The sequence below is a fragment of the Halyomorpha halys genome, unplaced genomic scaffold (assembly GCF_000696795.3).
Source record: "Halyomorpha halys isolate HHAL.00 unplaced genomic scaffold, Hhal_1.1 Scaffold273.1, whole genome shotgun sequence".
Lineage (NCBI taxonomy): Eukaryota > Metazoa > Arthropoda > Insecta > Hemiptera > Pentatomidae > Halyomorpha > Halyomorpha halys.
The window spans coordinates 371,820-386,682 of record NW_027106425.1 but is presented as its reverse complement, the minus strand read 5'-3'; the positions used below and the strand labels follow the sequence as shown (position 1 = coordinate 386,682).

At 31.8% G+C, this 14,863-nt stretch overlaps 1 protein-coding gene across 1 annotated transcript in view; it reads left to right on the top strand.

Annotated features, from left to right (window-relative positions):
• Positions 1 to 14,863, top strand: part of LOC106680652 (dipeptidase 3) — a 32,146-nt gene that overhangs the window by 2,452 nt on the left and 14,831 nt on the right. Inside the window, exons 2-3 of the mRNA XM_014420520.2 lie at positions 1,618 to 1,771; positions 12,521 to 12,614. Coding sequence (XP_014276006.1) covers positions 1,618 to 1,771; positions 12,521 to 12,614 — 248 coding nt within the window. The remainder of the gene's footprint in view (positions 1 to 1,617; positions 1,772 to 12,520; positions 12,615 to 14,863) is intronic.

Genomic DNA, 14,863 nt, shown 5'->3' with positions numbered 1-14,863 from the left:
CAATAAGGGAAGAAAACAGGGTGAAATTGAAACTAATATTTTATTTTGTGCCTACCATTACTGATAATGTATTTATTTTATCACTGAATTCATCGCCCGAACTCGACCATCCCGGCTCCTTTATTTCCTTTATTACTCTTTCTCATTCTATATTACACAAGAATTAATCTTAATTTGGCACTAATTCTTTCTCATGCCATAGTAATCTATACGAGAATTTATGTGAATTTTGCTCCTCTAACTTTGAAAGGTTTTTTTTCATTAATTTTTACTTTTAACAAAGATGAATTGAAGTTTTTTGTCTAGTATGTTAGCTAATAGCAAACAAGGTACACATTGATATTTGATAATAACAGAGACAATATAATAATAATAATCTGCTATAAAGATTTGCGTATTATTATATTAAGAACATTAATATAAGACCATTGGTTACGAATTTATGATTTTTTTTTTTTAATAATTTATTTATTGATATTTACAACTGTATACATATATACACATCAAGTAAATTTGCTGTAAGTGATATTATGACATGATAAAAACATGTGGAGAATCTACCCATTGATAGAAACATTTCTAAAGGAGAAGATTTCGAGGCCATCTTCTTTTCAGATGTCTAGGAGGATTATTAGGTAGTGAAGGAGAAGCCAGGTTAGAAACGAGCTGGTTTGGGTGGTTGGGAAGTTTATTATGGAAGGATTGGTATCTGGTTCTGACCAAATCGGCAACATAGGGGACATTGAGGTCCTGATGGATGATTTGATTTGTGACAAAGTAAGGAGCATTAAGAATTTTACGGAGGATTTTGGACTGTAAGGATTGGATTCGAGAGGAATTAGATGGTTTAGTGGAGCCCCATAGTTCAACTCCGTATGTCCAAATAGGCCATATAATAGTCATGTAGATCAGTCTTTTGTTATGGATTGGAAGTTTGGACCGTTTGTCTAGTAAATGTTGTAATAGTCGGAATCGACGAGCAGTTTCCTGTCTTTTCAGTCTTAATTTATAATTTTAGATTCAAGATTGCAACAAAAGTAAAACGAACAAAAAAACTTACTGAGTTAATAGCGTAGTGCAGTACTATCGTAGCGTAATATACTACACAAAAATGTAGTGAATAAGAATGAAGAAAAAAAGGATTCGTAGACGACAATGGCGAAGAAACTAGATAGGTGTTAAATGATATATTATGAACGTCAATATCATACAGCTTTAATAACCTTTTAAAATTATTATCCCAGTATTTTTATTTATCCTAAAAAAATATTCCCATATATAATATCGATTTTTTTAAAAAGTTTTCAATAGATTAAAAAATTAATTTTTTTTAAAATTCTGATCCTGCAAAACTCCTTGGCGTCCGACTCTTTAGTTGTATTGGCATTATTTGCTTTTTCCATAAATTATTGTTTCCTTAAATTACTGTTTCATCAGATTTTCTAAGAACCAATCACCTGAATCGGCCCTTTGAGAATAAAATACATTACAATAATGTATTTACGTTGTATTATTTCTACTTAGATATTCTCAAGAATAAACTAATAAATAAGAATGCCTTTTTTCTTTTTTTTTTTTCCTTTAGCGTATATTTATATGTTTGATGAACTGTTGCAGGTATGACAACCCCCTTAACTCGAAAGAAGTTGTTGATAATCGGTGGGATAATTCTAGCCATCATTCTGCTTATAATCATCATCGTTGTCTCTGTCCCCAGTGCGAGCGATTCCAACGGAAGAGACGCTCTTGTTAACGTACCATTAGTTGAAGGGTAAGTGCTTATTTAGTGCTAATTAAATTTATATGTTTTTAATTTATGGTGAGAATTAGTTTCTATAAACAATTTATAGGTTATATAAACAAATCGTTTCTATTTATATAAGGAGAAGATGGTTGGGGGGTGCGGTCCGAATATAACACAAATATGTTGAAATAACTTATTTAATAGTGCCAACGTTTCGGCCAGAATTTCTAGCCTTCATCAGGGCTAAGAACAAAGAACAAGATAACAACAAACGAATTCAAAAAATAAAATAAAAACAGTACATATAGTAAATAATTGTACAGAGGGAAATTAATGAAAATGAAGTGATGAAAGAAGTGGAAAACAAAATGTATATATAGGTAATTGAGCAAGTAAAAATAACATGATTAAGGAAATAATTTTTTTAAAAGTTATATAATGCAAAGAGATATGAATATTTTAGTTTATTAATAATTTAAAAAATAGTATGAAATGAAAAAAAAATTAAATAAAAACTAAAAGTGAGAGAAAGAAAATATATGTAACGATGATGTAATGAAATATGTAATCATAATATTAGGATAAAGAAGCAAAATATAAAGTTAAGTTAGATAAAAGAAGTGAATAGAAAACATAATAATAATAATAATATATGGTGAACATAATTAATAACTCGGGTAAGAAAAATTAAGAAAAGAATAGAGAAGGAGACGGGGGTAACAGAAAAATAGGAAAAAAAGAGAATAAAACAAAGAGAAATCAGAAAGCCAAGTGAGCCCACCGGCGCGTGCGGCAAGACTCGGAGTTAAAAAAGTACGTTATAAAGATGAAGAGACCGCTGAAAGGTGAGAATACGTAAAGTGAGTAAAAATAACAAATAGAAAATATTTAAAAGAGGAAAGCGTTTAAGAGAGTGACGACAAATGGTTTTAGAAAATGTTAAAAAATACGTTAAAATGATTATCCACGGTCAACTATGTTCTCATCATTTGTAATTTTTTTTTTTACAAATAACTTATAATGGAATAAAATGAGAAATAGGAGATCGTTTCAATACAATACAGAGGGCAGAGTCCTAACTGATTCACCCATAGAAGAAATTATATTTTATCTATAATTACGAAGAAATTACATTAATTTGTAATTTGTTTATTAAATAAATCAAAAATTGTATCCTTTTTAGTCTCAACACTCTATATTCTATCAATAGTCCAACGTTTCGGCCATTTCGGCCATCCTCAAGGACATCTTCAATTATAAATTCTTCTTCACATTAAAATTTAAAATCTGTTATGTAGGCTATTCTGCCCAGGTCATTCATTAATTATAAGTTAAAAACCTATTTTTTTTTATTTAAAATCATAAATATCTAAATCTTCTTATTTTAAAATTATCCACCAAATCACTGAGAAAAAAAAATTAATAAAATAAAAATTATCCACTATAACCATCAGTGATTTGGTGGATAATTTTAAAATACGAAGATTTAGATATTTATGATTTTAAATAAAAAAATAGGTTTTTAACTTATAATTAATGAATGACCTGGGCAGAATAGCCTGCATAACAAATTTTTAATTTTAATGTGAGGAAGAATTTATAATTGAAGATGTCCTTGAGGATGGCCGAAATGGCCGAAACATTGGACTATTGATAGAAAATAGAGTGTTGAGACTAAAAAGGATATAATTTTTGATTTATTTAATAAACAAAATCAGTTATGCTTTTTAAGTCAGTAATGGAAGTTGTAGTAAATTTTGCCTTCTTGGCTTGGATTTACTTATAAATTATTCAGTACTTATATCCTAAGGTAAAAGGATAAAATGCTTCATATTTATAATATTTTAAAATTAAAAACTCTAAAATTATAAATGTAAATATGCTTCAGGTTTCATCCAGTCGGCATATTTAGAAATCATTACACGTTATATACGCAATACAAATGGTAGTAATAGTGATAGTAATCCTAATGAGACTGTTTGTTCTTTAATTGGAATTTACTTAGTGTTATCTTGTTAATACCGATGTAAAGAGTGTAAAAACCGATTTATAATCTGGTTTACGGTTATCTTTTAATTGACTACTAGCTTCTTCAGCTACGAATCAAAATCTAACAACAAACTATACATATCTAAAAAACAAAATCCATTTTTATAACATTTACATTGATAATAACAAGATAACAATTAGTAAATTTTTAATTAAAAAACAAATAGTCTCATTAGGTTCATTAATTAACACCATATGCTTGATATAATGAGTAGTTCAGTCATGCTGATTTGAAGAATCTACTGCATTTTTACATATGTATGAGTATTTTTGCATATCAATAAAAAATCAACAATATCATTTAGGGTGCCATACGCAAGTGTTAATGGTGCGATATCACTTCATCATCTTTTATCAGTGGGTAAATTTATGAGGATGAAATAGATTGAGAATATATACTATCAGTTTAGTAATCTACCAGTATTATGGATATCCATTCTATTCAAGCCGTCAAGTCGATGGTAAGTGGAGAAAAACCACGTGGACCGACATCAAGTCATTCCTCTATTTCAAGCAGTTAGGTTGCAGTAATTCTCGCTTTAGTTTATTATCTGGTCTAACAGCTTTATGTTGACCCTACTGTATCTTGTCGGGTTCACTTGGCGATGTCCATCGAGTGAAAGCAGAACCGGAAAATCGTTATCTCATATTATAGATTGTTTTCGTTTAGCATTAATTAAGATAATGTTTATTTATTTGAGTAGAATGATAAGATGTTTTTTACTAAATCAAGTATATGTATATTACTACGACCCTCCTCTTCAATTAATATTATTTATTTTTATTAGGATTTGCGCTAATTGATTTATTTAATTTGGCTCGCTTGTCCCTAGACAGTGGTTCCTGAAGGATAAGAATTAAATATTTTCTTAAACATATATATTCTCAATCTAAGAGCCGTAGTAAATAGAAATGATAAAATTTAATTTACATGATGAATGTATTATACTTTGGAACGGAAATGGAATAATTATATAAAAATATTACAAGTAGTGTATTCCCAATAGTAAACTTTAATAATTCGACATTAGACTGTATTTTTACATATGTATGTGTATTTTTACATATGGGGATAATAATAACGTTAGATTTTTTTTTTTTTCATGTAGAATAACAAAAAAATTTTTTCAATTAAATTAAAAGAGTGCATGAGTCAAGTGAGTTTTAACTCATTTAATTCAATGGAGTATATTTTTACCAATGGTATATCATTAACTATATACAAAATAAAATTAGATGAAATTTTAAGATAGTTTAATTGAGCAATATTTAAAAATCGCTTGAAATTGAAAAACGGGATGAAAACCTCCACACCCGCCCTCCATGGTAGCCTTACTTATCTACTTTTAGAGTAGGTTGGTCGATGTACGACATGTCACAATCTCGCAAGAGGAGGTCATAATTCTAAAAAAAAGGTAATCCTTCCCCACCGGACCCGCCCCGCTAAGACCCCCGGAGAGCGACGGTCCTGTTTCAACAGCACAGTACTAAAATAATTTAGCTCGACTGAACTACAAAAGTGGGATGAACTTTAAAATTGATAATCGTATACAAACCTCCGAAAACTCCTCAATACGAAGTTTGACAGTTACTAAAAAAACAAAGTTTTTTTTTCAAAATTTTCAGTCATCTATTTCCTTTCTGAAATCACAAAAAAAGGCAACAATCTCAAAACGATGTCACTAATTTACACGAAACTTAAAAGTGATTTAGGACCGTCAAAAGTACACATAATAGTACAAACTATACCTTCGTAAACAGATTAGTATCGGAAATATAAAATAAAACGTTCGAGAATTTTTTCTTTATTTGAAACTGCTTTTTCTCTCATATAACACAATTAAAAATAAAATATATTAATACAGATTTGAAGAGCAGACATTCGGCTTTTCAACGAATACAAGTATGTTGGATCCTATAGCATTTTGAGAAGTTATGAATTTATTTCATGAACAAACCTACTAGTTTGCCGGTGTTCCTCAAGGTACTATCTTAGGTCCTATTCTTTATACGGTTAATACAGCTGACATCCCAACCCACCCTGACACAGTCCTAACAACATACGCTGATGACACGTGTATGCTATCTGCAAACAACGACCCTATTAATGCGTCACGAACACTACATAACATCCATTGAAGAATGGTGTCAAAACTGGAGAATCAAAATAAATCCTGACAAATCCCACCAGATCACCTTTACTCTCCGTCGTAAGCCTCTAAAAAAATTATCATCCAAAAATCAAGCCCAAAAATTTATAACTTTTGATTTGTTCGAAAATTCGTATTTAAAGGTTTCAAAAGAGGCAAAGAACGAATATGATATGATTTTTCCAAAACAATTTTTTTTTGGTTTATTTTCCTAGAAACGACTTTAGATTTTTTTATTTTTTTATCAAGCTCATTAAATAGAAAAAAATCTTTTGTTCTTATTCTACACGAAAAAAAAAAATCGATTGCTGTATAATAAACGTAAATACATGCAGAGCAAAGGCAGGTTACGGTAACATAAAAAAAATCTAAAATTATGTAAAATGTTTTTTTATTGGCTTCTAGGGCGCATTAGCATGAACCCTTGGAAGCGAATCTAATGTTTTTCGCTCTAGTATCACCAAAAAAGAGTTAAAATCACATGTTTTACCCTGTGACCGAGAGAACAGGAGAACTGTAAACAACGATATACCGTCATTCGACACTAAAAGGGTTAAGGAAAACCATTAACTAAAAATTTATTAATAAGAATGATTGCAACAATTATAAATCACTCCCTCACTTAATAGATCATAGACCCGAGGAACTATTGTGGCCACACCAATGATCTTTAATCCACACTGTTGTCGTTAAAGAGTAATTGGAGTAACTAGCTAGTTATAGTAATGTTAGTTAGTAATTATAATCTGTGTTTTATTATGTTATTGATTAATTATTACTTTATATGGCAGGGTAGCAAAAAGGATGATACTTACTATAAAATATCACAATGAAATGAGGAACAATAAGCACTCCCTTGTAATTTTAGTTTTACTAAATAGAAATATCCAATATTTAACCCATCTATAAAAAGAAAAAAGAGGAACCCAAAATACCAAACAATAATTTTTAATAAATTAGGATTTTTCGATTTATTTTAGGCCCTAATAAAAAAAAATAAAAATAAATAACCTTTGGTTTCAGAGGCAAATTCGTTTAAATTTGTAATCATGAAATATGTACATAATTACCAATAATAGATAATCCATATAAAATATTCATTATTTAGTTAAATTTTACTGTACACTGCTATTTTTTCCTCATTTTCAATTCTACACTGTATGATCGGGTGGGTCTATTGACTTTCATCTGTTCAGTTTCACACGTATCATCCTGACGAAGATGAGGGAAGAGCCCCTAAACATAAATGAAAGAAAAATAGTTGTATAGTGAGAAAATATATGATACAAAATAAAACACATGGAAAATAATGATTAATCTTCCAATTGATAAATATTGTATAATCCATGGTATGCGTTATTGCCTGGTTTGCGCAATCACGAATTCCATTTTAGCTACACAAATATGGCGAGGGAACAAACTTCGGGGTTACTTCTCATTGGTGTCCTTGGCAAGAACGCAAACTACGAGTTATATCGTGATTTGGATCCATGTTATGAATTATATAATGTGCTTACGTACGGTCGTGCGGAAATATCCGATGTATAAAAAACAATAATAATACAAAAGATGTGAGATCTGTACATCTTCAACCTGCCCTTCATTACTTTTTCGTAATTCAGACTTGTGGAGAATCTAGATTCATTCATAAAACTCCAATAACACTTCTAGAATAGAGGATCTAGAAGCCATATTCTTTTCAGACTCCAAGGAGGATTATCAGGACCTGAAGAAGGAATGGGGGAAGAGCCCCAAAACGTATATGAAAGAAAAATAGTTGTATAGTGAGATAATATATGATACAATATAAAACACATGGAAAATACCATAGTAATTAATCTTCCAATTGATAATTATTGTATAATCCATGGTATGCGTTATTGCCTGGTTTGCGCAATCACGAATTCCATGAATTAACAAGTGGGTTTGGGTAGTGTGTTAAAGTAAAATTAAAATTTAATAAAGCAAAAGAAAAATGTTTGTAACAGTCATGCTCATGTCTAATGTTTACGCTCAGACAGATATGTTATCTGTCCCGTGACTCATGTTATATTTCGGAACACCTCATTGTAATCAGCTTATTTTAATGAAAACATTTTTAAAAGGTTTCTGCTCAGCTTAATTTACTTAACAATTGGCAAACGTTTGCACCAAATTTCTTCAAAATCGCGATTTATGGTGAAATCGGCCACAATACAAGAAAGTGATTTTGAATAAATTCTTTACACTGTTGGTTGAAACATATTTTGGTTGGGCAATGAAAAACGAATATGTCAAGTTTCATAAAACCAATCATAGGAGTTTTCATTCACTAGCTTAATGTACAAAAGTATTCTTCGCTTAAGTAAGGTTATACATTTTCACTAAACACATTTTGTGATTTCTTGTGCCATTCAACCAATGATTTAATAGTAATTTAAAAAAAAAAAAAAAAAAAATAGAAGTATATATAATTTTTTGAGTAAAAATTGATAAACGTCTATAATTGAAACTTCTCCAAGTTTTATGACTTTAACATACCAGCACAAGCTGCATGAAAACCCGTCAAATTGTTATTTGATCTGACCCTAATCTGACTAAACCTCAGATACTCAAGGCTCAAATGGAGTAACTGGCCATTACAGGAACTCCAACTATAGATATACAAAAGGTCTCAAGTTACTATCATAGTAACCTTAGAGGAGAAGAAGAATGGGATTTTGCTGATGAATTGATATGATGAATAAGATTCTGAAGGCAGAGAATTTGGCTAGCACATGGTCTGAAACATTACGGATATTCATCCGTTTATTATATGTAATAGGATATGGTTAGTATATTCTTGTATAGTAAGGGGATATATTTTGATTAACAGTATTAATTAAATAAAGTTTATTCAACTAATTATATAAATAAATATTGTCACCTACAATGGCCATGGGAATAACCCAAGGCCTCTCTATCTGTCCGGCGATAAGGATAAGCAAAAGAACGAATAGAACTTTTAGTTGTGAGCAGGTGCATCATTAAAGCAGGATAGGATCACCCCCCTCCTCCGTAAATTTAAAAACCTGTAAAGTTGGGAACTTTGTGATTAGGGAAGCTACTTCAAACTTTGAAAATTGTGGTAAAACATTCGAAGAAATTAGTCATACTCAAAACTGCTTATAGACATTATTCAGAGATGTTAGTTTTCCAAAAAATGGTCTGTCCCCACAGTTGAAACGTGTAGCCAAATAGGTTTCAGATCTTATATATTAGTAGTTTGATAGCACTTGAAACAAAAGATGTTCTATTTAGTACCCTATATATATATTGTCTAATTGGCCAAATAGTTTTTGACTTTTGGGTCAACCATGTGGGTTCTATGTTAGTTTTTGCTAATCAGGAAGCCATGTTACCGAACTGTATCTGAAAAGTGGTAAAATTGCTCGAAACCGGATTGACGTACAAGATGGAACAGTTGATCATAGATTTTAGATCTCGCTGAAACCCGGATAACTATGAGAAGAATCACACGAAATGGATTTATGTAACATATGCATTACAGCAAGGTCTAGACTTACAAATACATAGGTTGGATTATGGTTATGGTTCACCAAATATTTACTTTCTAAATTTTCCATGGTATTTTTCCAACTGGCATTTGATCATGAGATTTCTTTAGAAATTTGTGACTGATACCCATTCGTGTTTCCTTTTATTGGAATAAACCTGGTATGTGTGGTGAGTAATGAATGCTTCTTCTGAACAATCTGTAACTTTATTGGAATTTTCTTTCTCTTTTATAATTTTTATTGTATTACGCTTAGAGTTATGGTCCTTCCTTAAATATTGCACGTTGGTGCAATATAGGCTTTTCCACACTGATTAAATTTATTTCCTAATACTGGAGTACCTACTTATCGTGTCCGTGACTTACGCTGAAACTTCACTTAGTTCTCTTTTCATTTACATATCAGCAAGTTTATTTGAACGAAAAACGCTTGTAAGTGTCGTTAGGGTAAGTTTAGGATCTGTAGTTTCTAGTCGCATTATTAACAATACCTAGTTGAAGACGATCACGTACTAATGCCATCTCCATTGTTTTATGATCACAGGTACTGGCAAGTGAACGTAGACGAATGAGACACTCAACAATAGTCTCGCTTTCACCTTGATTGGCTGATCCGAAACAAATATCTTTCATATGTGATATTTACGGTAGGTATAAAGTATTTGTCTAACTCACTAATGATATACTTTACCTGCTTTGTCTGAAGAAGGTGTTGACCATCAAGTACTTGCCAGTTTTCCCGTACAAGTAGTATCAGCAATGTTGCGAGATGTTCTTTATCGTTTTCCAACACTGAAACTAAGAAATACTTGTTCCAATCATCTTTGAACCACCACCAATTTTCGTCTGCATTCCTCTTCGGCGACATTAGTCGGTCAGTATAGGTATTAAATCATGAATTGCAGGATATTCATATTCGTGATTTAAATATTTTTTTTTTTATAATTTATTTATTGTTATTTACAACTGTATACATATATACACATCAAGTAAATTTGCTGTAAGTGATATTATGACATGATACAAACATGTGGAGAATCTACCCATTGGTAGAACTCCAAAAACACTTCTAAAGGAGAAGATCTCAAGGCCATCTTCTTTTCAGACGCCTAGAAGGATTATTAGGTACTGAAGAAGAAGCCAGGTTAGAAACGAGTTGGTTTGGGTGGTTGGGAAGTTTATTATGAAAGGATTGGTATCTGGTTCTGGCAAAATGGGCAACATAGGTGACATTGAGGTCCTGATGGATGATTTGATTTGTGACAAAGTAAGGAGCATTGAGTATTTTACGAAGGATTTTGGACAGTAAGGATTGGAATCGAGAGAAATTAGATGGTTTAGTGGAGCTCCATAGCTCAATTCCGTATGTCCAGATAGGCCTTATAACAGACATGTAGATCAGTCTTTTGTAATGGATTGGAAGTTTGGACCGTTTGTCTAGTAAATGTTGTAATAGTCGGAATCCACGAGCAGTTTCCTGTCTTTTCAGTCTTGTATGAGGATCCCATTTATGTCGTTTGTCCAGATTTAGTCCTAAGTAACGGATCTGCTCAACAGGAATAAGTGGGGTATTATTAAAAGATACTGTGGGGCAAGACGAAGGTTTACGACGAAGGGTAAATTTGATTTGGTGGGATTTATTGGAATTTATTTTAATCATCCAGTTTTGGCACCATTCTTCAAGGGTGGTGATGTGGGATTGATTTAAATATAAAACTAATTTACCAAAATGCTAAAGACCGGGCACTAAGGCATTGGGCGGCAGCGTACGATAATATAAAGAAGCCAGTTGTTTGTAGCATGCAAAAATCATCAATAGCGACATTTTGGTGGCCATATCCGTGCAAATGGTGCGATATCACTTCACCATGAGTTAGTAATCTACCAGTATTATGGATATCCATTCTCCGTCGATGGTAAGTGGAGAAAAACCACGTGGACCGACATCAAGTCATTCCTCTATTTCAAGCAGTTAGGTTGCAGTAATTCTCGCTTTAGTTTATTATCTGGTCTAACAGGTTTATGATGACCCTACTGTACCTTGTCGTGTTCACTTGGCGATGTCCATCAAGTGAGAGCAGAGCCGGAAAATCGTTATCTCATATTATAGATTGTTTCCGTTTAGCAATAATTAAGATCATGTTTATTTATTTGAGTAGAATGATAAGGTTTTTTTTACTTAGTCAAGTATATGTATTTTACAACGAACCTCCTCTTCAATTAATATTATTTAATTTAATTAGAATTTACACCAATTAATTAATTTAATCTCGCTTGTCCATTTGGCAGTGGTTCTTGAAGGATAAGAACTAAATATTTTCTTAAACAGATATATTCTCAATCGAGGAGGCGTAGTAAATAGAAATAATAATATTTAAATTACATAATGAATGTATTATACTTTGGAACAGAAATGGTATAATGATATAAAAATATAACAAGTAGTGTATTCTTAATAGTAAACAATAATAATTAGGCAGCAAAAAAAAATTTCGATATCAACTAACCTCAAATATCTAATATCCGTATATATATCAACAACTTGCAATATTTAATTAATTACTTATGAATATTGGCCATAACTGTAATTTCTTCATTTATTATAACTATGGATCTTCAATTATATAAAATTCCATTTTGACCCTTGATTTGAGCGGGAGTCGATGCATAGCGTTTCATCCCCCTCGGACGACAAAAGGACTTTTTGATTCTGATTGGCCCGAAATTTTTCATCATCAGCCCCTTCACTTGGTCTGTGTGAGACTACTCTACTTTTCATCTTCTGGGGATTAATTTCTCTCGGCTCGCGTTTTTCTACCTCCCTCCTTCGGTACACGTAGGATATTGTCTAGCTACGTGCCCTTCATTGCCAAAATCGAAGCACCTAGTGCGAGGTTTTAGTTTTAAAAATAAATAAATATCTTAGAGTTAAACATTAATAATTATTGGGTTTGCCTGGAGTATATTTCTAACATTATATCAAATACGTTATAAGGGAACGTTTTAGCATTGAAAGTGATTTGTTTTATCATATTGTTTTAGGAACTCTGATTTCAAAGCCTATTTGACGACAAATTATATTGTTTCGAATTACAAGTATGATGACCACTTCAAAGAAAAGACAATTGGAGCACAGGTGAGTTATTTCTGGTAACTTAAATATTTTTTTAAAATTTATTTATTGATATTTACAACTGTACATAAATAAATCAAGTAAATTTGAGGAAATCATAATGGTATGGTACAAGCATGTAGAGAAACTACCCAATGGTAGCGCTCTAAAAACATTTTTAATATAAGGTTTTGAGGCCATCTTCTTTTCAGACGCCTCGGAGGATTATCCGGAATAAAAGAGGAAGCAAGATTAGAAACTAATAGTTTTGAGTGTTTAGGGAATTTGTAATGGAAGGAATGAATGGAACATTAAGGTCTTTGTGGATGATTTTATTTGTGATAAAGTAGGAAGCATTTAGGATTTTACGAAGGATTTTGGATTGTAAGGATTGGATACGAGAGGAATTCGAAGGTTTAGTGGAGCCCCAGAGCTCTCAGAGGCCTTATAATAGTCATGTAGATCAACCGTTTGCCTAGTAAGTGCTGTAATAGTCGAAATCGACGTGCAGTTTCCTGTCTTTTCAGTCTTGTGTGAGGATTCCAGGTTAGACGTTTGTCCAGATGTAGTCCAAGGTAGTGGATCTGTTCAACAGGGGTAAGAGCAACATTATTGAAGTATACCTACAGTCAATAGGCTTACGACGTAGGGTAAAGGTAATTTGATGGGATTTAACTTAAATATTAATTATTAATATCAAGGCTGCTAATTGTAAATTCACAGTCGGATTTCCGTTCCAATTTTTATCAATGGTTCGAATACAATTGACCTGTTCACATGTTATGCTTCGTATCGAGGGAATGAAAAAAAAAAATCACCCGAGATGACACAATGGTCCACTATACAGGAGTCGTCTGGTTAAGTCTTTATAAACCAGATGAAGAACCACCAGAGATAAGGGGTTTTCCTCGCCAGAATCATCTTGGTGTAATGAAGAAACTTAGCAAGGGTCATCAATTTCACCCTGCTGAGCCCAAGAAATAAAATAATTATAATGTTCTTGGTTTAGATTTTATGGGAGTGGAAAAAATCTATATTCAGAATAGCTTTTGAACAATCTTGTAAACAGTTTTTAAGACTACGTACCAATTGCTTTATGTTCTTAATGGTTATAAAACTACGACAATTATTGTATAATTTCATCATATCTATAATTTTATTTTGTACAAGATTGTATGCCTGAACTGAGAGCTCCAGTGAAAAGCTTTCCTCTTGCCAAGTAGAATATGCTTTCATAATTTTTTATTTTTGACTTTAAAATGTTGATTTCATAAAAACAAAAATAATGAACTTGAGGAAAAGGAAGCTGACGAAAATGAATTAAAAAAAAAAAAAGAAATTCAACATAATTTTAAATTACCTTCGTCACCTACTTACTTTTGAAATCCGTAGGCTCCTGGTTACTTTCTTAATATTCCCCCACTTTGATTATTGCTGTGTGGTTTACGGGGATGTCTCAAGGACCTTGATAGAAAATTAAAACGGTTAAATAATTACTTTGCACGATTCATCTTTGGGGTCCCCAAAGATGCCTCTGTCACCAGATTTTATTAAGACTTGAAATGGCTTTTTTAATCCTCCTTAAGTCGTAAATATTTTCTTGTTTCCATCCTCTATCAAGTTATCTAATCCCGCCGTCATCTCTGATATCCTTCGATTTAAATTCTCAGTACATTCCCGCAATACCCGCTCATGACCTTTAGACTTATATGTAACTGCCCATCGAACCGCAGCCTTTGGTAGATCTTTCCTCATCCGTCCCTCTTCCTTATGCAACTCTATTCCCTCATTTATTCGTTGTTCTAATACCCTTCCAATCTTCAAATCCCGTATCTTCAACCACCTTCTGTCCACCTAATTCCAGGAGAATAACAATTTAAAGTTTTAAATAAGGTTTATACATTTTTTGTATTTGATGTTTTTGTTTATGCTTCTAAATATATATTAATATATATTTATGTTCTGCTAATACAGAGATTGTATCTTTTCATTTATTATTTTTAGTTTAATTGTATTTGATTTTTTATCATTTTTATTTGTTTCATTGCCATTATATTCTGGTCAGGATATTTTATTATTCAGTATTAATTTCCTCTTGGTCGCCAAATCAATCTTCAATTTGACTGAAAATTTCTTTTACTGAGAAAATAGAACTGAGTGGCTAAGTTAATGTATGAAAACAACGGGGGCAAAACAGATGTTCTCTATAAACCTTGAATTAAAAAAATATAATTCAGAGTTTGTTAACTCGTAAACAATTCAGTTTTTGTGCT